Source organism: Haliaeetus albicilla, chromosome 22, assembly GCF_947461875.1.
Source record: "Haliaeetus albicilla chromosome 22, bHalAlb1.1, whole genome shotgun sequence".
NCBI classification, from domain to species: domain Eukaryota; kingdom Metazoa; phylum Chordata; class Aves; order Accipitriformes; family Accipitridae; genus Haliaeetus; species Haliaeetus albicilla.
The window spans coordinates 7,779,142-7,801,830 of NC_091504.1; the positions used below are offsets into that span (position 1 = coordinate 7,779,142).

At 51.5% G+C, this 22,689-nt stretch overlaps 1 protein-coding gene across 6 annotated transcripts in view; it reads right to left on the reverse strand.

Moving 5' to 3' along the window:
* The window catches only part of LOC138690478 (ankyrin repeat and fibronectin type-III domain-containing protein 1-like), a 256,553-nt gene that overhangs the window by 213,439 nt on the left and 20,425 nt on the right, over positions 1-22,689 (reverse strand). The window contains exon 1 of one of the 6 annotated variants that reach the window (XM_069809573.1): positions 16,497-16,581. The exons of 4 other annotated variants lie outside the window; for them this stretch is intronic. Coding sequence is in view for 1 of the 2 variants with exons in the window: in XM_069809568.1 (XP_069665669.1) it covers positions 10,231-10,247 (17 nt within the window). In the remaining variant the exon portion in view is untranslated. Of the gene's footprint in view, positions 1-10,230; positions 10,344-16,496; positions 16,582-22,689 lie in introns of those variants that run through there. One more of the 6 variants, XM_069809568.1, reaches the window with a different exon arrangement.

Consider the following 22,689-nt stretch of genomic DNA (forward strand, 5'->3'; position numbering starts at 1 on the left):
AAATCAGGAGCCTTCATCATTCTCTACAGAGTCTTGCTAAAGCACCTGGAGTGTGACCACAGCAGTGCTTTGCTAACACCTAAAAAGCAAAAACTGAACCTGGGTAGACACAGTTTAAAAGCCAAAGTTGATGGGTTTCCCTAGCGCAGCGTGGCATCATGTGGCTCATCTCCACTGGTCCCAAAACAGCTCTACCCTCAGCTCAGGTCCAGGCAGCATCCCTACAGGACACCTGGTGCAGGTTGTCCCTGGGGTTTCTTAACATCAGCTGCTGCAGAGCACAGACAGAGCAGGGCCACACAACGTGGGCAACCAGCACTCACAATGGCCACGGGCCACCCTGTGTTGCTCTGCAGCATTCAAGCTGTAAGAAACAATTTGGTATTTTTTCACTCTAATATCCATAGGCTCTGCCCAAGCTAGAAGTTGTTTCCAACTCAGCTGTGTCTTTCCAGTCATTCATTTTCCAAACAAAGCCTAGTATTTCCTCCATCTGCAGTGAAACACATGCTCCCTTCTGCTACAGGGGCCACAGCAGGACCAGGAACCACAGTGGTACACGGCAACCCATGCCCTGGGCCTCCTTACTGGCAAGAGATTTGGCACAAACAGAGTGGGATGGGGCTGAAGAGGTCAAGGGCTGTTTTTTCCCTTGGTGCTTGCAGCAGGGTGTCCCACTGGCTGCTGCTGTGAAAAATCTCCCTGCCCAACTAGGCAGGTTTCAACAATGCTGCACACAGACCATGGGGTGACCAGGCAGGAATGCTGCTGAGCAGGGCCATCCTCCTCGTCCTCACACCAGCAGGTTAAAGCAGGAATGATGCACCAGGGAAGGATCCTCTTGCCCTGCAGGAAGGTCAGTCACAGAGCCAGCGTGACCCACGTCCTCCCCAGAGTGCTGCAAACGGCTGTGGACCTCTCCTCCCACCCCCAGGGATGCAGAACAGGCACTCCACATATGCTTTTGGGAAGAAAAAAAAAAATTTAAAATCAAGTAACATCCTTACACACATCCAGGAAAATACATTTTAAAAGGTCACTCTGCAGCTAGTGCATGGAACAGGAAAAATTTAAAACAAGCAGTGAAGGTGGGAAGTACCAGAGGACATCAAATAGGCCACATTTTCACTGCACACATCTGCTGGCAGGCCAATATTGGCCAAGATAAACGGAGATGTACAGTGCGATCAGAGCAGCCAGACCTGTGAAAGCCTCATGGATGAATGCACTTGTAACAGCACAAGAAGCCCCACAGGGCTCAGGAATAAGATTAAGCGATAATAGGGCAGCTCTGGCAATTTGAGCAGCTTTCATGTTACAGTCACTTCATCAGCCCAGAGGACTGGAGTGTCTATGTCTATACCAAGCATCACCCATGGGGCTGATCTCCTGCATCAGGCACCACTGCTTGTGAGATTTGGTCATGGCCCAAATCTCTCCGAATCGCCTTGAGAAGCAGGCAGCGAGTTCAGCCCTGGAGCAGGATAAGAGACAGGGCTCTTCTGGCCCCGGACTAGGTGTTGGCATCCCAAGAGCCCAGCCACACGACCACACAGAGATGTTGAGAACTAAGACCTTTTCAAGGTGTCAAGATGCAAATAACAGTAGATAACACGAAAATAAAAAATAAATAAATAAAACAAAGATGCAAACCATCTTCATCAACAGACAGGCCTCATGCAGAACTATAGCTACAGGAGCTAAGCTGTGCAAGTCCAGGCTTAATATACCTTCTTCCAGCCTAGCAAGTCCAAAGATGTCCCAGCCATCCTCAACCCCCTCTTCTCAGGTAAGCTTCATCCCATGGCTGAACTCTGCCTGATTTGCAGATGTGTCTTTGTTATCTGCCCACTATTTGCAGAGGAACAGAAGAAGAGATTATACCATATTAAGGTACACCCCAGGCACTAGCTTCAGGTCTTTGATTTACTCTTTTACAGGTCACTGTCTCTGTAAAAATATACCAAAGGCAATTGCCAGCACAGTCAACAGCTACACCGGTGGTTGAGCATGAAAAATGAACAAGGCTTTCCTCCCAAATTACTCCTGCTTTGCAGAGAAGGCTTTGAGGACAGAAAGCAGGGGAGAGAAAGGAAGAAAAGGTCAGAGCAAGCAAGGGCATGCAGCAGAAAGCAACATAAAAGTCAATTCAGCAGAAGTAGGATGGGGCAGTGCAAGCTGGACCAGCACAGCCCTTTCCCTCTCCTGCCCCAGCGCGGCTGGCCCATGCCCAGGGAGCAATGCAGGCAGCATTAGGCTCTGCAATGCACCAGCTGATTTTCAAAACTCCTTTTATAAAAAAAGGGTATCCAAAACGACAGTCAGCAACCCTGAAACTCTTAAGAAAATGGGGCAAGCATGGATTTTTGAAGATGGGAAGAAAATAAAAGGTAGAATTGAACAAGGTTGTTGGTAGCAGTCCTGCAACACCACATTTCAATTCCTACACAGTTTATTTCACACTGCACAGGCCCCAGCTGATGTGACCCAAGTACACACAGCACAGAGAGGAACCTGCCTTCCCTGGCACACAACGGATGTGGCATTACAGCAAAGGACAGGGAAAAAGCAGAGGAGCAACGCAATGCATTGCCACCCCAGCTCCCCAACAAAGGCTCTGATTGCACCAGCTCCAGCTACTCCAAAGGGTAAAGCCCCTGGGGTAGCATTAGGACTCTGTAAGAGATCAATAGCAAATGCATGGAGTCTGAGCGTGCTCCCTTAGCAGCTTGCTGGATTAAAGATTTAATGCAATGTGTCCCTCTGGAAGAAATTACACAGGCTATTAAGAAAGATGCGCCTCTCATCTGATGAAATCCAGCAATCATTGCAGCAATACGTGCAAACTAAATAGACTCTGTAGAGCAAAGGGAAAGCTGCAGTTGCTCTCGTGAGCCTTTTCTGGATAGAGGAACCAATGGGTAAAGCAGCAGCTCTATTAGCAGTAAAGCAAATGTGCAGACACAGCCATACCATGCCTGCAGAGAGCGAGACACTCCCTGCTTCCAAGGCAAGAAGTAAAACACTCGCTAGCAATTGGTTGCTGTTTCCCCACTGTCATCCAGGAGCTCTGGAGGCCACCAGAGCAGGGCAAACAGCCCCAGGCAGGCCAGGAGCAGCAGGCAACCTTCAACACCTCACGGGGTCTTGCTTTCCAGAAAAGAGCAAGAGACATGCCAGTCACTGACCCCCTGTCCCCACCAAGGTTGCAGCACCTTGGCACTTTGGGAATCCAAAGTATTAGCTAGTGCTTCTCCTGACAGACAAGCAGGAATTAACCCCATCTCCCTCACCCAGGGCCAACGGGACCAGAGGAATGCAGGCTGTCACAGCAACAGGAAAACCAAATGCTAAAACATCTTATTACTTTGGGGAGATAACCTCAGTTTAATAAAGCATTCTTCAGAGCATAGCAAGTACCTCTTTCTAAGCAGCAGTGTTGTGCTGCAGACAGCAGCACTGGCTACATTAAATTCAGCTCCAACATCCCCTCAGTGTTCAGCAGCTTCACCACAATGGAGGCTGATCAGTAAGACATCAGACTTGACCAAAGGAAACACATGCAGGGAAAGAGTTCACGTAGCAGAGCTTGCATTAGTATCCGCAGAGCCCTTTTGTCTAGCAAAACCATCCACACAGCAAGATGCACCTGGAGATAGTTTTCCCAGGAAACCTGAGCTGAGACCCCTGAACTCATTCAGGGTGGACCACAGATGCACAGAGAGTTCCCAGGTCCTGAGCATGACCCACAGCATCAGCCACAAAAGGGCAGCCACCTGCACACCTGGCACTGTTGTGCTGCTCTCTGGACTCACAGCTGCCAATTCCCACTCCTTTCCAAGGGAACCCGTTGGTTCAGATACCATGCCAGGCTCCACACTGCAGAGATCCAGGCACCTTCACAAACTCACAGGGCAGGCAACTGACACATCTCTGCAGAGTCCTCCATTCTCCCCCCAGCAAGTGTGGACACACATGGGCTAACACCCCACTACAGTGAACCTCTTTGGTTTGCTTCCCACACACTGCATGCACCTCAAAGAAAGCTGCTTGAAGCAACTCCCCCCAACACCTTCACTGCTGTAGTGCTTTGCTCCCTAGAAACATCATTCAACAGTCTCAGCCTGGCACTGGGAACATCTCATGCAGCCAAGCACTACTCTGCAGTGTTGGTCCCCGTGGTCTGCCACAGGGCTGGCTCAGTTCCATAAACACAGCCCAGCAGCCTGGCATGTGCATTATAAGGTACGCAGAATTGTACACTAAATCAGAAAAGTTTCCACGATGGTCCTGTGTGCTGACAGAGGTGTTGCACCAGTAGGGTCCTGCTTCACGGACAGTCCTTCACTCATTTCCCCCCGCCTTTGCCCTGCTCCAGATCTTCCCAGCTTCCCATTGCAGGGTGAAGCTGAGTCACTCACATACTCTCCCCAGCCCTTCCTCACCCCCTATAAAAACCCTCATAGCTCAGAGGCATGTGTAGAAGCTCCTGCAGGACTCAGGTGAAGGTGGACTTCCAGAAGGAAATAAAATTCATAGTTGCTCCGGTCAAAGCAAGGATGCCCACAGATTTCCAAACTCCAGTGGCAAGAAAAGTTGGAAAACAGAGATGCCTGTGGACCACCTGAGAAGACCACTTGGTTTGAAACAGCAACTCTTGCAGTCTGTGCAGGAGACACGGGCAGACTGCATGGCACTGCACTTGAGTTGGACCTTTGGGGGAGCAGGGTGACAGCAGTTGCTTACCAACATCCCCTGGCTTCCCCACCCAGCACCTGCAAAGCTCACAGGGGGCTGCTGCAGGCAGAGCACTCCTTAGCTCCCGTGTTCTTCTGCTATAAGCACCAACCAGGGTTCCAGCAGGGAAACACCCTCTCTCCAAAGCCATGATGCCTGCCCCACCCTGCAGTGTTCTGCCCACACACCCTGTGAAAACAGACGATTTGGGGGGGGTGAACTTCAGCAGCCGGGTCACTGCAGCCTGGCAAGCCAGCACCAGCAGCTGCTCTGCCCACAGTATTTATTAGCTAAACATGTCAGCTTTGGACACTGGCACTTTTTGGCAGCTCCCTTCAGTCTAGGAGTGAGCGCACAGACAGATCTCACAGCTCAGCTGGTGAGCAGCTATTTGCAGGTTATTAATGAAATAATTTACTGTTTATTGCAGTGAATCTGCCAAAACACAAGCAAAAGCATTATGGTCACTGCTAGAAAACCTGCCAGTTCACAACAGGTCAGGGAAACAAAAGTTTCAGGTATTGCCTTCTAAAAAACAGGTTTACAGGACCCCATCAGTGGCCCAGGCTCTTCCTGGCACAGTTGTGCCTGTCACAGGTACTAAGGTGTCCAGGACAAACACTGCCTCCTGCCAAAACCCCTTATGCAGAGGAACATACAGCAGCAAAAAAACACTCTGCGTAAGCACTCTCCCAAGGAACACACATTCATTCCAGGTGCTTTATGGCAGAGCTGCAGCCAGTCCAGCAAGACTGCGAGTTGCACCCCCACCTTCCCCACAACTGTAGCAAAGGGCCAAGCATCAGAGTAAACCCACACTGATGCAGCTTGGGTCCAAAAGCGCCAACTACACTGTCTGACATACCTGTGCTGCTGCTGACGACCTCTTAACCATGTTTCCTCCCAAAACAACATAGGGAAAGCAGAGAAGCACGTAAAGGAAAGAAACTGCCAGCCTGCCTTTACTTTGCTAATAAACAGGGAATCCACTTTCACCAGCGCATCAAGAGCCTGTGGAGATCAAGGAAATATATTCCTTTATACGCTCTCCAGGGCGCATAGCTATTTGCAACCTGAAAAATAGTTGCTGTCACTGCACATCTAAGAAATTATCCTGCACGCAACAGCATGGCTTTAAAGGAACAAGTACTACCCAAACTGCAGCTTGTTGCACACTCCCTCCAAAGTGGCCCCAGACAAGTCAGCGAGCGGGATGCAGGCACAGCTGCAGGGAGGGCCAGCATCATCCCACCACAAGGACAGAGGCCGAGGATCCCCCAAGTCCCAGCACTATCACAGATCTACTGCTGACAGCCCTTCCCTGTGGAACTCTGGAGACCCCTGCGGCAAAGGCCCTCTGTGCAAGGTGGAGGTGCCCGCCCTGAACAGGGAAGCTGAGCAGTGGTGCGGCGACATGGAGCCTTGGGGACATCAGTCACAGGGACTTCCAGGAAGGAAGAACAGCAGCACAAGCTGAAAATGTGTCACTGAAGACCACGAGGCCAGAATTTGGTTTCCTGCTTAAATAGAGTGAAAACAACCAAAGGACCAGAGCAACACACAGAAATCATCACGATGTGCTCCCCAATACACACCTGCACAGCAGATGTGCCCAGTCTAGGGTGAGCGCTGTGGCAGGAGCTCCCTGGGGAAGGGCCAGCACCCGTCCCCCAGCCAGGCATCCCAGGCCAGCAGGCGCCTGGCTTGCCTGCAGTGTTGGGAGCATTCATTACCCTCCCTCCCCATGCTCACTGAATAATTAAACCTCCAGAAATTAGTCAAGTCTTTAACTAAGCCGGCTCAGCAAATGGAGTGAGGAATTTCTAGGTCAGCATTATGAGGAGGGTTGAGGAAAAAGAAAAAGAAAAAAAAAAGGAAAGAAAGAAGAGCCTTAGGGGTCTGCCTCCTGTTCATTTCCAAGGGATTAATACCCAGCTCTGCTTTGCTCAGCCAGGGCCAGCACCTCCAAAGCAAGGGCTTGGATGAGAATCACACCTTGTCATCCTGACAAGGGCTGACACCACACCTGCCTTCTGACATCGCCCAAATTTTTGTGCAAAGCATCTCTCTCCTTCTCACACAATTCATTTTCCAAAGCAGAGAGGAAAGCACCTTATGACAATTATATTTGTTATGTCTCTCCCGCTTCAATGCCTTTGATGTGTTAACCGCCATCTTCTGCTAAGGGTTTTTTTTCCCCTCTTCTCAAAGCCGTAACCCGGGGATGAAGTACGCAGAAAAAGCCCCAGAAGCGTCACATTTCACAGCACCAGCAAGCAAGGCCAGCCCTCTATGAAGCCCCTCTCAGCCCATTCACGCAGCACCGTCTATCACCATGCCCGACAGCACAAGGGGCAGGCAGGTTTCCAGCCGTGGTGCCCTGCCAAGAGACAGCAACAGCTACTGCAAGGCGCTGGGTGACAGCTGCTCCCTTTGGTAAAAGCTGTATCTGATGCTTGAAAAGCACTAGCTCTGTCCTCCCCGGGAGACAACCCTTGTAAAAATGAATAATCATTTAAGAAGATGGATCCTCCCCGAGACAGATGCAGGTATTTGGGCACCCAAAAAGATCTGGGACTGTGGGAAGAGCACACAGAGCTGGGGTGCAAGGAGGGTACCGGGGCAGGGTGGGAGGGTGGAGCAGCGCAGGTGAGGGGTACCAGCGGCGCACCCCGCTCTGCGGGTGCCAGAGCCGAGCGAGCAGCAGTACCGCACTGCCCTCTCGTGTCCCTCGCCCCGGCAGGCGCCCGCCCCACGGTCCCGCAGGGACCCACCCGGCGGCAGCCCCAGTCTCCTGCTCCCACTACTCCCCATCGTGCTGCCCTCCTCTCCTCCCACCCCCATCTGGGAAGCAGGGAGGCTGCGTGGGGGATCAGAGACAGGGTCAGTGCTTGCAGTTTCCCACTTGTCCGTGAAAGAGTTCAGCCAGAAGTTCCAGTGTGGGAGCATGGAAGAGGAGGCAGAGGACTCTAGTGACAGCTGCCAGACACACAAACACACACACCCCACCACGCCATCGCCACACAGCCAGGATGTGCAGGAAGGAAACACAGAGGGACCAGACACCTGCCAAGAGCCTGGGATGGAGGGACCCCATAGAAACCTATTCTCCCCTTTGCTCACACGTGTTAAAACAACCCTCACCACCATTACTACAACCTTCTGGGCAACAGGTCCAGCCCTGAGGAGGTATTCACAAGCAGACCCAAAGAGGGAGGGTGGTAGGAACCAGGCAAGGGAAACAGCCAGTGCTGCACCCACCTCTTACTCTGCTGCTTCACGCGACCTCTTCTTGCACCGGTAACAAAGGCTGCATCTTCTGCAGGCAGCCTGCTCAGAAGCTCTCCCTAACATCACACCACCTTATTTCTTCCTTCAGTTTAACCTGCTAGGCACCCTGCAGTCTATACTCACATTCAGAGAAGGAACTGCACGCAGTTACCGCATCTGCCACCAAGCTCCCATGCCAGCTTCAGCACCTCCAGCTCATCCCTTCACTACTCACAGGTTGGTTTTTTCCAACTTCTCCTGCATTTTCTGACAGACACGGACAAACAAAGCCCAGAGGAGGGCAGGGAGTTAGGGACCAGCGGTGCAGAGGGTCAGTCCCTCCACCTGGTGGGCTACACAGTCCCGCAAGGGGCTCCATCCCTCAGCCCCATGGCAAGAGCACCAAAGCCTTGTTGGAGTGGGGATATCCAGCACTCTTTTCTCTCCCCCGTGTGGCAGAAGTGCACATGGCAAAGGCTGAGGTCAGTGCATCTCCATCCAACCAGGACCACGTGCTCTTTGGATGAATCTTCCTCCCCTCTCTGAGACGGTGGACACGCAGCAGACCATCGGGGACAGACAGGCAGCAGGACTGGACTCAGCACAACAGCTCTGTGCCACAAGAGCACTGCCTAGCTCGTGGGGGTGCTGGGGACCTGGAGTGGCCTGAAGCAGCAGCAAGGTGGCGGGGGGGGGGGCACTGCAAGCGCACCCTGCCTGGCCCCCCAAGTGAGGTGGGGGTGGCCGCAAACAATCCCGGCATTGAGAGGCTGCTCACCCCAGCCCATCTGCAGCTCCATGAGCCTGTGGCAAACAAAGACAACGTTAGCCAATAGTGAGCTCTGCCAAGACGGGGGAGACAAACCGGCCTTTGTATCTGAAAAGGCAAAGTTAGCTTTGGGGAAAAGACTAGATAGCGAACGACTGGAGTCTGTGCTTTGGCTGCTTTTCACTTAGAGGTTTCTAATCCACGTGCAGATGACAGCAGAAGTCTCAAACGCTCCTTTTCTCTTGCCTGCCCCACTCATGAGACAAGCTGCAGGTCCCACCGCAGGTCCTCTCTCATGGAAGCACTCAGCACCGGTCCACAAACACACACTCACAGCAACAGGAAGACTGAGCCAAGAGGGGTTTGACCCATCCCAGCTTAAATCCATTTATCACCGTGTTCTTCTGTTGCCCCCAGACCAGCAGAAAGCTGGGGGCTCAAAAGCGTTCCTCCCCAGGGGTAACCTAAGCAGGGTCTGCACTTCTGCCCTCAGACCTGGCCCATCCTGTCTCTTCCCAGTGCTTGAACTTCACATCCATGCCAGCAATGATTTCCATATGCAGAAAAACAAACCCCAAGGACAACAGATTTTCTCCCATTTCCTCCCTTCCCCAGCTCGGGGACAAGAGCAGCCCTCCTGCCTGCAGTGAGCCAGCGGCCGCCTATCCTCACTCGTGCTGAGACACAGACCAGCATGTGCACTGTGCTTACCTCCACAGCCGTGCGATCACCCTCAGGTGATCTCAGCACAGATCTTAAAGGTGGGAAACATTTAATAGTGGCCACTAACAGCTTCTGTGCAGCCAGGACAGCCCAGCCTAGGACACACTTCCCAGGGGAACCTCCCTGAAAAGACAAATCCTCCCCACAACTTAATGGGAAAAACAAGAGCAGATATAAAAGGAATCAGGAAGAATTTTTTTCTTTACACAGCACTCACTCTGGAAAGCTGACATAATGGACTGAAATTAAATATACATATTTAACCACTGCTGCAGTGAAACCATCAGGTTTTACAGTACCTACCAGGTTTCCACTACTGGTACAAACCCTGTCATCACACCTTCCTTAGTCACAGCTAGTTCACATTGCATTACTCCAATTAAAAAAATAAAACGCTTGCCCAGCACTCCCCACAGCTCCCACCACTACATCCAAGTGCTGTGCCCAGCTGTGGTACCAGCAGGCATTTGTCAGACTGTACGAAAACGGTGAAAGGTGAGGAAAGGCTGCAAGCCCTCAGTCATGGCATTTACTGTTCATCCATGCAGTGAGACACAGTGTCTCCCTCCAGGCAGTTTGCCTTGCAATATGAAAATGGAGCAAAGGTATCGTGCATGCCAAATGCTTACATTGGAGGGCCAGGCATCCGCTTCCCCAAACACCAGCACACCTCTTCTCCTATCAACCATCAGTGAGTGAAAGACAGAGAGCATGGCACAGCCCTGACTCACCCTCTGACAAGGTCCATCCCGCCCCTCGCCTCAGGGTCCACAGCAGCTCCTCCCCAGCTCCCAGCGGCCGAGAGATCGTGCGTTGCAATGCAAACCTCCGTGCTCCACCATCGCTAGCCACCCTGTGCTGCTGGAAGGGAGAGACAGATGGAGACCCTGCCCATTAGTGAGACGGACAGAGCCCAGGAAATCAGCAGCACGTAACCGAGAGGTGAGTGATGTCCTGAGCCCTGCAGAGAAGGACAACCATGTGCCCAGCACAGTTGCGCTTCCCACCCAACAGGGCCAACAACCGCAGAGACATCTGGTCCAGCACAGTCCCACCTGGTGGCTTTGGCTCATCCCATCCCTCAGGACTGAGCAATGAACTCAGTTCAAGGGATCTCAGCAACCATGAGCCTGGGCACACTGGTGTAAGACCACACTCTCTGTGAGGATGCAAACCTTCCTTCATTTGCTTGGTACCTCTGACGTTAAACTGGGATGTCCTGTCCTCTTCCTAGATGATTATCAGTCATTGGATTGATAATGGATTACATTAGCTAATGGATTACATTAATTTCTTATTCGGCAGTAAAAAGTAGACGTGCAAGCAAGAATTATGGGCTTTTACTTTCATATATCCTCCCTCCCCTCTATTTGGCACTAGCAGCCAAAATATATTAGTGCTTTCTCCAGACCTCAGTAAATATGCATGGCTTGGCAAGAACGCCCAATGCATTTACTTGCTGCCACACTGACATTCATTTATTATTACATGGATGTATTCTCATTAGCCTGCAACCTGGTATGGTAAGAGAGATGAGATGCCCTGTTCAGAAGCCAAGGCAGAAGTATGAACAACTGGAGAAAAAGAAACCCTCCACCAGGAGTGGGGAACTGGTGTGGATCAGTCACGCTACAGGAGGGGAAAAAAAAAAAAAAAAAAAACCACAAACCCACCACATATACAGGCTCTCCTGGCGCTGGGCTAGCCTGCCATTACAGAGAACAACATGGAAAGGGGAAGGAAAAGGAATAAATGGGGTAAGACCATCAGCAGACACTGTCATTGGGTGAAGCCTTTGCTATCCAAGGGGAACAGCTAGGGCACCAGGACTCACAGCACACATGAGCCTCAGGGGAGCCTCAACCCCACTCATGGCACAACACAGGCTATGACCCCAGTGCCCACCAAGCCTAGGAGAATGCTTGCTGCTGCTGCTGCCCACAGCCATATTGACAGCAAAAACCAGGGAGGACAGGGAAGTGCAAAAAGCTGTCAGGAGAGAAAGCTTTAGCATAAAGTAAGTCTTCCTCCATTAGGAACAATGGAAGAAAAACTCCCCCACTAAAGAGAGGCATCTCAGTGCTTTTTCTGCCATATCACAATATTGCTCCATTTTCATCTGTTTCAGCTCAGAGCACCTTGGCTTTTAGCCTCCAAACTCTACCGTGCATATCACTAAGCTGCCTGTTGCAGATTTACCCTGTGATAGACAGAAAAAGGTGGCTGCCAGTCTTCAGCATCACTGAAATTCAGACAAGTATCTGCCTGGATTCAGTCTCCACGGTGTAACTGCTGTCCGCTTCAGCATTTATATTCAAGGCAAATTTGTTGGGGGAAAACACACATTATTTGCAAATCATTTTGCTTCACTAGAGCTGGACACTGATGCAAAAGAAGTATTTGAACTGCATCCTCAGTCACACCTGCTAATCAGGAAACCTGCTCTCACCAAGCCAGGACTGCAACTCTGAATTTGTTTTAATACACACAACCAAGGAAACTGCTTTCCCTTGCTCCTGTTCCAACTGTGGCTGCTAAAGCAGCAGAAAACATCTGGCCAAAAATTATTTACCTTCAGAAAATCTTGCAAAATCCAGGACAATTGTCACGTGGAAGCCTGGAAACCCCAGTTTCAGCTAGAAATATTTTTCTGCTTGTAAATTGGAGACTGCAACCTCAGCCAAGTAGTTAAGGCTCTAATCACTGTGCCTGACATGGAGAAAGATGCCAGGGAAGTTTTATTTATGACACAGCTAATGGGGTTTGCCCTTAAGCACTGGACAAATCTTCCAGCTCATTACCCAATGTTAAGAATCACTTGGACAAATTAGGTATTGGAAAGTCAAGCCTGCAGAGCAGCTCTTTGATTTACCTTAAAATGACCTACAAAATAAAATGTCACAGATGCCCCTCCTGGTCATCCTCACAACACAGCAGTACTATGATTAACATCCAGAATGCAGGACAGTGTTAGGCATTTAATTACAAAACTGTTTTGCCCCCTCACTTTATAAGCTAACACCTCTCAGCCAAAGGATGCTCTTCCCTGGTTTGCCTGGAAAGCTAAAGCAAAGCTGGGGCATCCTTGGGCTTGTGAGGTACAGGGGAAGCAGCAAATTTTTGACAAAGAAAGTCTGGAAGAAAACTTCTGCATACTCAAGTCAAGCAGATTGCAAAGAGAATCTAAAAGGGAAAATGTAGGCAAAAAGAGTGCAGCAAATGGGATGAGACTACACATGTAACTCCCAGTGCCATTAAGGGCATCCTGACCAGAACCAGAGAAGATTGTTCATCACTTGTCTCCCAGGTGCTCTGCTTTTCTGTCTGTGCTGCTCTAACAGCCAGGGACGGAGGTTTGTTGTCAGCAGAGGACAACACTGAAGAGAACTAGGCACTTCGTGATAGTACCTTCCCTTGCCAGACTCCTCCAGACAGCGCTTCATCCAGCCACCAGCTCACCACAAAGAGGAAGATTTCCCATCACATCACCACCTCCGCCCCATACACCAGCTACAGCAGACACATGGAACCTGGGCTGATGAACCATTATAGCCCCATTTCATCTCCTTCCCACCTCAGGCAATGAATGAGGAGCAAAAGACAAGGAGCAGCCGATGCAGCTGGAGATGTTCCTTAAATGGTGGCAGCCAAAGGAACCAGCTTGATCTGGTGTTTCAGGGATGAAGATGATAATATGGCTGAGGGCGGCAGGGACCTCTGCAGATCACCCAGTCCAACCCCCTGCTCAAGCAGGGCCAGCTACAGCAGGCTGCCCAGGACTACATCTGCTTGAGTTTTTAATATGTCCAAAGCTAGAGACTCCACAACCTCTCTGGGCAGCCTAGTTCATTATAAGAGCAATTTTGGTGTTTAAGTGCAATTCCCTGCATTTCAGTTTGTGCTCATTACCGCTGTCCTGGCACTCCAAGAAGAGTCCATCTGAGGGCAAACCCCTTCGTACTGCCACACAGATGGTAACACAGCTGTACAGGGCTCACTGCTGCAGTGTGAGGAGCTGACACAGTATCTACTTATCAGGTTTATCAGGGTGCTGAACACTTCAAAACCCATGTGTGGCTGTGGATAGGGAACTGTAGCACCAAGGGGCTAGAGAGGTGGTTTCTGGTCCTCCTCCCCAGTCCATCCAAAGCCAGGTTTTAGCACAGCAACACATATCCTCTGCCACCAGGACAATGCAACTGAAACTGAACAGAAAGAAAATGTTCTTTTGCCCTTTACAGCCAGGCCCAGGAGCTCGTGGTGGGATGCTGCCTCTCATTTTGCTAAGATTGTGTTTCAGCACCTCTGGCCATGGGTTTGCTCTCAGGAACTCATCCAGGCACAGCCCAGTGAGCAGCTGTGGTCCCCTGGGCCAAGAGAACCCTCCTCTTCCTCCACAAGCTGGAGAAGGGTGCACCCAGGGAGCTATGAGCCCTCACACTGCTGACTCCTGAGAGCCAGCTGGCTTTTCCCCTCCACAGAGAGGATGCTTAAGCACGAACCAACCTTCGGAAAGGCTCCCTTTCGTTGCCAGTGCACTGCCACTGCAGGGAAGAGCCAAAGAGCAGCAAAGCTCCAGTGTGACAAAACCTGGGTTACTCTTTCCGCTTTCTCAGTGCTGCCACAGGACCTGGGGAGTTGTTCAATCAGACAAGGTCAACCACTCCAGACGCACACAGGACCAAAAGGATGCTTGTTGCAGGTTAATCCCGTTGTCTTGCACCAGCTGCTTCCCAGAAGGGGATTTATTTCTTACACCAGGACACCAGCGCTGATGGCCAGAGATGCAAACGCACCCAGTAGCCCATACAGGACCACTTAGAGAAACATTCACACTTTTCTCAAAAGAAAGTTTAGCTCGTACAGTTTCAAGTCATTACATTTTTAGCCAAATCTTGTGCAATATTTGCAGAGTGAGGATCATCGGCATGGCAACCACTGATTTTTTTACATTCATGATTTTGACTTCTTCGCATAAAATGGTCACAGCCAAGAAGAGTATGGAAATAAACAGCTTCAGGAGGTTCCTTCAAAGAAAAGGAAAGAAAATCCCCTTTTGCCAAGAACAAATACAGACCATTCAGGAATTCCTGGGAGCTTGGGTTGGTTTTGTTTGTCTGCTCTTGCTTTTAATTGATAGTCACAGAAAGAGTTTTGTGCCCTTAACTATTGAATTTGCCACAAAATCAGCACCTTAATGAGAAGGAAGTGAGAGTTATGCATTCATTGCTCAGGCATTTGCATGCCGACTCGCAAAACGGAGGAGGAAGAAACAGCCATGCCAACCTCTGCAGCCAGCCTGCCCCGGACCAGCTGGCAGGAGCTGGCACAGGGCAGGACTTTCCATCCCCAGCAGTATGCTGGCCAAGCTCTCCCCTGCCCTCAGCCGTCCCTTCACTGGTGCAAGCACATGGATGACATGGCATGAAGCTTTCCCTCCTTACAAGTCAGCCATGAGGGGAAATCTCGTCCCCCATGCTAACAGAGCCAGGGGAGCAGCCCCATGTCCCTGGGCAGGGACAGCGCTGATGTCCCATGCACTGCACAGCCCTACAGCCCTTGAAGGGGCTGCCCAAGCTGCCCAATCCCCTCGCCCTTTCCAATAGCAGGCAACTGGGAAAGACAAGGATGAAAGCAAAATCCTCTCAGGTGAGCACCTCACATGGATTAAGAGCAATGCCATAAACTCTTCCGATAGCCACAGGCCAGCTCGAGGTGGGGCCCTGGCAGATGAGGACTGCTGCCTCTAATAAAGTCTCCCCTAGCTCAGAGAGGGAGCAGAGTTGCACTTTGTCCATAGGGAGCGCCTGCAGCAGGCAAAGGCTGCCTGCCACAGTGGGGGGGATGCAGCCCTGCTCTTCTCCAGTCTCCCCTCCACACTGTTGCTCAGCAGGAGCTGGGATTGCCCCAAAGTCCATACAAAACATTCACTACTAGGATTGGCAAGCGCTCAGGAACAAGCTAGTCCCTTCTCTGCCAACTCAATGGGATGGGATGAAACTCATTAGAAGCAAGATACAGTCACTCCCCACGCAGGGCAGGGAAGGAGGGGGCCATCCCAGGCACCCAGCAGCCTGTGGATAGGAGCTGTGTTGCCAGCCGCACCCCAGGCAGATGCAGGTAGGCTGGGCTGCATCACCACTTCCCCAAAACAGCAGCAGCTTTTCCATTTTGTTCCCAGCCAGCAGCCATGCCCACCTCCCCCTCACAAAGGCAGACAGCCCTCTACTTCCAACCTCCGACTCCAGAGGCTGCAGGCCTCAGCTGGACATCTGCAGGGGGACTGGACCATGGAAGAGCAGGGCCCGCGCCATGCTATGACAGTCACGGACTGTATGAAAGAGCCTTTGCATGCCGTTTTGTGCACAAACACGAATTCTCTCTGTCCGCTTCCTGGCCATGGCCCTGGCAACAGCCCTGTCCCTAGCATCAAAGCAGAACACAGCCCCTACACTCGGTCACAGCTGCTGCAAGGGGCATCTGCCCATCATTACAGCATCTGGCACCGCAGACCTGCCTGCAGCCTGGGGTTTACTTCAAATCAGGTTCCTTTGCCACAGATGCAGAAGAGGCACCACAGACACAGAGAAAACTACAACTCCCAAGGAAAGCAACCACCGTAACTCACACAGCCCCAAACAAGGCACCTGGGAAGCCACATGTCCCAGGGCAGAGTATGGCTCACCGATGGAGCACGTGGTCCTGGCAGAGCCAGCTGGGCTATCTGCCCAACAAGCACAAACCCAGGTACAACTACATCCTCATTCACCGGCATGACCAGGAGAATAACACGCCTTGGTTTTCAGTTTGGTCTCTTTTGGGTGAAAAGAGGCATCTCAGCAGCAGGCAGTAATTTCTGGCCAAAGCAGGCACAAACGAGCCGTGCACAAACGCCCATCACCGCAACACACTGCGGCAGAGCCCTGCAGCTCACTGGGGACACCCCAGCACCCCAAGGGGCACACAGAAAAGGAGCAAAAGAAACAGGGCTACGTACTCATTCTGCACCGGGGGACCCTCAGGCCACCAAGCCAGGCTGCGGCAGAGCTGGGAAGCGCAAGTTCCGTCCAAGTCAGTCGCACAAAGGAAGGACAGCCCGATGGAGGGACCCGTAAGCCACCTCAGCCCCCATCTCATCATCATCAGCACCACATCAGCAATGATTTAATTCCCCAATCCAAGAAAACAGAAAATCGGGAAGCACTCCCCCCACCCAAGGCAAATGGCTGCTAACAGAAGCAGCTTGGCACAGCTGTGCTCCCCCACTGCGCAGCGCTCAGCTCTGTGCAAGACTCCAGCGTGTCAGCAAGCAAATCCTCTTTGCCTATGGGCAAGAGAACTGTAGGGGGGAGGAAAGAAAAAAGCATCAAGAAACTCTTTGTCTACAGACATCCCAGCCGGGTGCACATGCAGCATGCACTTCCTGACGAGGGTGGAGGGGGAGCCTGGACTTCAGAGACACCACTTCCGCCTGCAGCTCAATCCACTCACTCATTGTCTTCTAAAAATAAAAGTAAACACTGAAGAAGAGCTCTTTGTTTTCATTTCTGCTGTGTCAGAGAGATTTCTCTGGTAGGAACAAGTTGTGGGACCTGTTCCCAAACCTATGGGAGCTCCCCCTGAGACCAGAGCAGTCCCAAAGAAGCAGCTGGTGTCCCAGGGACCGGCAGACAAGGACAGCTGCCCTCTTCCCTCCACCCCACAGCTGCCAGTGGTGCCAACAGTGATGATTACCTGCCCTGGGTTCCCACCTGTGCCAGGCTAACATCCTTTACCCTCTGCTGCAGGTCAGAGAAGAGGACCATTGCCCAAAGCACGGGAAATCTTGGTCTAAGCCACATCACTCCCCTTAACAAAGCACCAAAGCATGAGGAAAGCCAGGGCAGTGGCCTTTTTAACACATAAAATACATATTAAAAAGTAACATTGAGATATGCATATGTGTGTATCTCAACTTTTTTTGCTTCAAAATCTTGCTTCCTGACAAGCCCAGTGGCAGGCAGCATTAGCTGGCTGACAAGGCCAACTTGAGCTTCAGACAGCCCCACACAGCCAACATCACTGATTAAAAGCAAGCACAAACTTCCTCACCAGGCAGCTGCCATAATCTAAGCATCTTACTGCTTTGCCAGTTGTTTGTTCAGGCTCTTCCTTTACTATGGAGCTGCTGTACAAAACTGCAGGGTAATGAGACACAAACACAATTATCTTTTCTTTGACCTGAACTAGGAGTAAATCCAGCATTAATAGCCCAAAGCTTCATGTATCCTCCCCGATTTTATAAAGTTGCTTATCTAAGCAAAACCCTGCAGGGACAAGCCTCACTACCCAGAGCAAAGCTCTTCCCTTACAGCCTTATTAACACTGTTTCTTTAATCTGCCAGCTCCAAAAAACAGACCTTGTAAAAAAAAAAAAAAAACAACCAAAAAACCAGACGCATTTGCTTTCCCTATTTGAGCGCTCTAACCCATTTCCAAGGAAAGCACCATGGGACATTTCATCAGGCTGCTAAGGACACCTTGCCCCTAGGGAATGGCACATGCAAGGAGCAGCTGGGCTCCTGGGAGACAGGAGTTACCCATCCCCAAGGCAAGGGGCAGCTCAGAGGGACAGCAGGAGACACAAATGGAGCCACGGCTGCCAGCCTCCTTTCACAACTGAGAGGTCCCCCAGCTATGTGCTCTGCTGCATAATGGCACGTGGGACAGGACCCTGCCCTCCACCTTGCGTAGGGATGAATGCATTAAAAGATAACTGGTTTGACAGAGCCCCAGCTCCATTACAGCAGCTGCAAGGAGGGAGGATGGGGGGGGCAGTGAAGCAAAGGAAAAGGGCTTGTCATTGCAAGCATCCTCCCTGGGCCCAATTACCCCCAGAGAGTAATGAAGTGCAATAACTAGTACTGGACAAGTAAATCAACACAGCCCTGTGCAATAAGCTGGCCTGTGAATGCACACAGCAAAACCTGCTGATAAAAATGCCATTTACTCCCAAACCATTCACTTCCTGGCTACTAAGTTACACACAATGTGTTTGCTTGGGGTTTTTTTTCCTCCCAAGCAATGACAGTGACCTCAGACTGGATGAAGTCTTCAGAGCAAACAGGGCACTGCAGGATGCTCCTGCAGCTCAGCACAGCTGGGGAGAAAGGGAGTCTCCCCTCTCCAAACACAACTCAGCCCCCCAAAAGCCCAGCAGGACTCTGCAACTGCAGATGTAACAATTTATGAGTACCGGAGTATGAAAAAAATAATCATTAAACACATCATGTGCACGCATGTGTCAGGCAGTGACTTTCGGGGCTCCACAGGGACTGAGCCGCTGCCTCCCCCAGCCCAGGCTAGCACCATCCTCCGCCGCTCTCCCTGTCCAGGGCTGCAGCCAGGCTCTCCATCACCATCCCTGCTGCTTCAGACAATGCGCTCTATCACAGAGGGAGGACTCGGCAGTATGCAACCTCCCCCCAGTTTCTTTCAGCATTTTTCTACCCTAACAGCTGGGTCTAACACAAGATGGCTCATTTTCCTCAGCCATCCAACTACTCTCTCTTTCAGTGGCTCTCAGAGCCTGCACGTCAGCATTGGTGACCTGTCACCATTTCACACTGCACAAAAAACCCACAATCAAATCCATGAAGCAACTCTACACATACCAAGAAAAGGGAGAAAATAGCTTTGCCTCTCAGTAGCTCACCTATGAGCCAGAAAGCCAAGCCACAGCAATAAAATCTGTGGTCAAGAGAGACAGCAGACTGACTAACAAGCATCCAGCATCCTCCCCTGCAGCAGGGCAGGCTCCAGGACCCATCCAGCGCTGAGTAGGAGGTGAAATCCAGGCAACCCACAAGCCCTGCATGCCCAGAGGCACCCAAACAGCCAGCTTTCACCTTTGCTTGTACCCAGCACAGCACACACACTCGCTAAGAAATCCCAGAGCCTGAGAAGCAATGCTGGGCACAGAGCTGGGGCCAAACCAAACAGCAGCTGTGGCATGGGGGACGTGACCTGGCCATGCCTGTGCTGCTGGGAGCACTGCCAGCCTGGACAGGACGCATCAGCAGCCAGGGCCAGGCTAAGAGCTGGCAGGAGCAGAGATGTTGTTAACCAGGAGCTTTAAAGCAGACTGTAACCTTTGCTAAAGGAAACTCATGATTTTTAGTGTCCCAGTTAAAAACTGACCAGCAGTGGTGTGAAAGAACACCACTGTCCTTACAGGAGGAAACATTTGTCACCGCTGTAAACTTTTACAACACTCTTATCTCACAGTTGTACCAAGATAAGCTGCAATGCATTGTTAAGTTGTGCAATTACAATTTTACAGGTGTATGGATTGATTTACTCAAGGCATATCCCCTGGGAACACGGGGGATGCTTGTCAGCGCCCATCTCAGTCTGACTTGCAACCCAGAGCAAACCGAGGCAGAGGGACACTTCACGCCTTAAACGCTCCGGTGGGAGTGACTCCAGCAGGAGCCATGGAAAGGCTTTGGCTTTCCTCCAGTCATCATCTTAATTTATTTCAGTGTGCTTCCTGACATTGGCATTGGAGGCAAAATCAAGAGCATAAACTTGCCAAAGCTATCAGCATCGCCATGTCTCCCAGAAGCCGTGGGCAGGCAGAGGGAGCACCCTGGGGCAGGGCTGGGTGCTGGAAGTGCTGCCAAGGCAGGTTGTGTCCCACCAGCCTGACACCCTCCCGCAGCCTCCAGCACTGCAGCCTGTGCCTTCTCCCTAGAAAGATCCAACCTCCACACACACCCCCCAGACAGAGGCAAACACTGCTCCACTTTGGGGTGAACGTACACACCTGGAGCAGGAAAGCTTTACAACTGCGCCATGCAGCGATGCCACGTCCCCCCTTAGCTGCCCTACCATCCCTCCGCTCCTCACCCAGCTCCCCAGGATGAGCCAAGAGAGCAAGAACAGCCACTGCTCCCACAGGATGTCCACCGCCCCGCAGCAGACATCCCATCTGAGAGCACTGGCTGCTCTTCGCGGACCAGGAAAGAGAGCAGAGAAGCTCCCTCACGAGCCACCGTGCCCAAAGGCAGTGCACGCTCACCCTTCACTGCCAGGGGACGCTCAGCATTCCCTGAAAAACACAGAGGAGGGCAAAACCCAGCTCTCAGCCCTCCTGCCCCACACATTAATCTATGTGCAGGCAGTGCCATAGCACCCAGGAGGGGTAATTACGAGGATACCTGTCCCAGTTAATTACCTGGCCAGCTATCTACATTTCTGTAGAGGGACAGCCTTGTTCAAATCCAGGGAAGGAGGCAAACGTGGTACAAGCACTTTCATACTTCCTGACTCACAAGCAGCCTGCCCAGCAGACCCACCTCATCCCTGGCTCCTCTCTGCACACACCAAGGGCAGGACAGGTCTCCGATCCTGGGGAGAAGCACAGCACAGAGGGGTGACATGATCGGCCCAGCCAAGCAGGGTCACACTGCCTCTCCCAGGTGCCATATCTGTTAAGGCTCACCAGCTCCAGCCGTATTGTGGAGGGGCTGGACCACTGAAAAGCAGGACAGCTTTGCTGGTTTGAGACCCAGTACTTCCAGCCGTTCTTTGCCACCAACAGCTCATTTCTACCAGCACAGGACCTTTCCTGAAGCACGCTCACTGGCTCCTCTTCTCTTTGAAGTCCACATCAATGTGCTGCAAAGCCAAGCCGCACAAGTGCTCGTGCTTGGCACCGAGGCTGATCCCCAGCTCAGCAGGGAGGACACACTGCCTAACAATGTGCCAGCAGCAAGGCAGACAGCTCCAGGAGCAGAAACCTCACTGGTGCTCAGGGGGATGGAGGAAGAGCCCAGCAAGCCAGGCATGGAGAGGGCAGGGCTGGCTTTGACTTCCCCAGTTCTGCCAAACCTAACAGCACATCCCTGCTAGAAAAGTAGGTTTCAGCTTACATACCAAAGACGGTTCAAATCTAAAAGCTATTTCTAAGGGATGTAAAAGAGACAACAGCACAGCTCCATACCTGTTACAGACCAACCCACATATCCAAGAAGTTCCTACTGAATTTTGCACCTCTACTGAAGGATACCTAGAAAGCCAACAGTCAAAAGAATTTGAAAATCTTTTTTGCGCTACCATTAAAGGGAGGAAAAGGAGATAAAGAAGCCAAGATAAGATCAAGTGCGTGTTCTGTGAGCCTCAAGCCAGCCTCAAAATTAAGTCCTGGGGTAAGAAGAACAAATTAATTATTTTACCTCACTGAAAAGCTTTTTCCTTACTCATTACAACAGCATTCATGTTCAGGACCGAGTGTGTTCAAGGGAAATGCTCTTTAATGCAGTTAGTGTGGTACCAAGGTGGGGCAGAGGCAAACCCACTGCAAACCTTTCTTCCACAGCAGCATGTTTCTACATGGATGCTCATAGTTTAAGACAGGGCATTTCCCCAGGACAGAGCGAGTTCACACGTGCTTTTCTTTCCAAGAGCTACAGTCCCCCGGACCTTGCTTGAACACAGGCTCCCCGGTGGCAGCGGTCTGCCAGTACCGAAGCCCAGAGGCCCCAGGCAAGGGTGTAAGTGTAACCACTTAGTGAAGAGGCTTTTAAGAAAGTTGTATCATAAATGCAGCCAGGAACCTCTCTGCCTGGAGAGTAAATACAGTCCAGTGACCTTACTGAGTCACTCGGAATGTTGACTCATTCACTGGCAACTTGGGCAGCGTTGGCTGAGTCGTAGGCAAGGAGATGTCATGGTGACACGGACTCACAGTGACTCTTGTCTGACACAGGAGTCTTGCAGGATCTCCAGGACAGCCGGGGCTTTTTGTTTGTAACAGCCATCACCCCACTCTGCTCTTCTGCACCTTCTTTCACCTCCTCACACCATGCATACACCGCCAGCAGCCATCATCACACAGGAAGATGACTTCACCTGCTCTTGTGACAAGACAGCTCCCAGCAGAAGCAAGTGAAGTCATGTCACCATTCAACATACCAAGGAATCAAGCAGAGAGGAGCAAAATGCCACCCAAAGCAGCAAACCCAGAGCCGAAACAGCAGCCAGACCCCAGGCACCACCCCTCTGACCCTGCTGCACAGCGGTCCAGGCTCCAGCTGCCACTCAGACCCTGTCTGCAACCACTCACAAGGCGCTCACTAGTACCTGCGCTGGGCTCTCCCCAGCAGAAAGTCAGCCTTCTGCCATCACTGCCTCATCCCAGGGTAGAG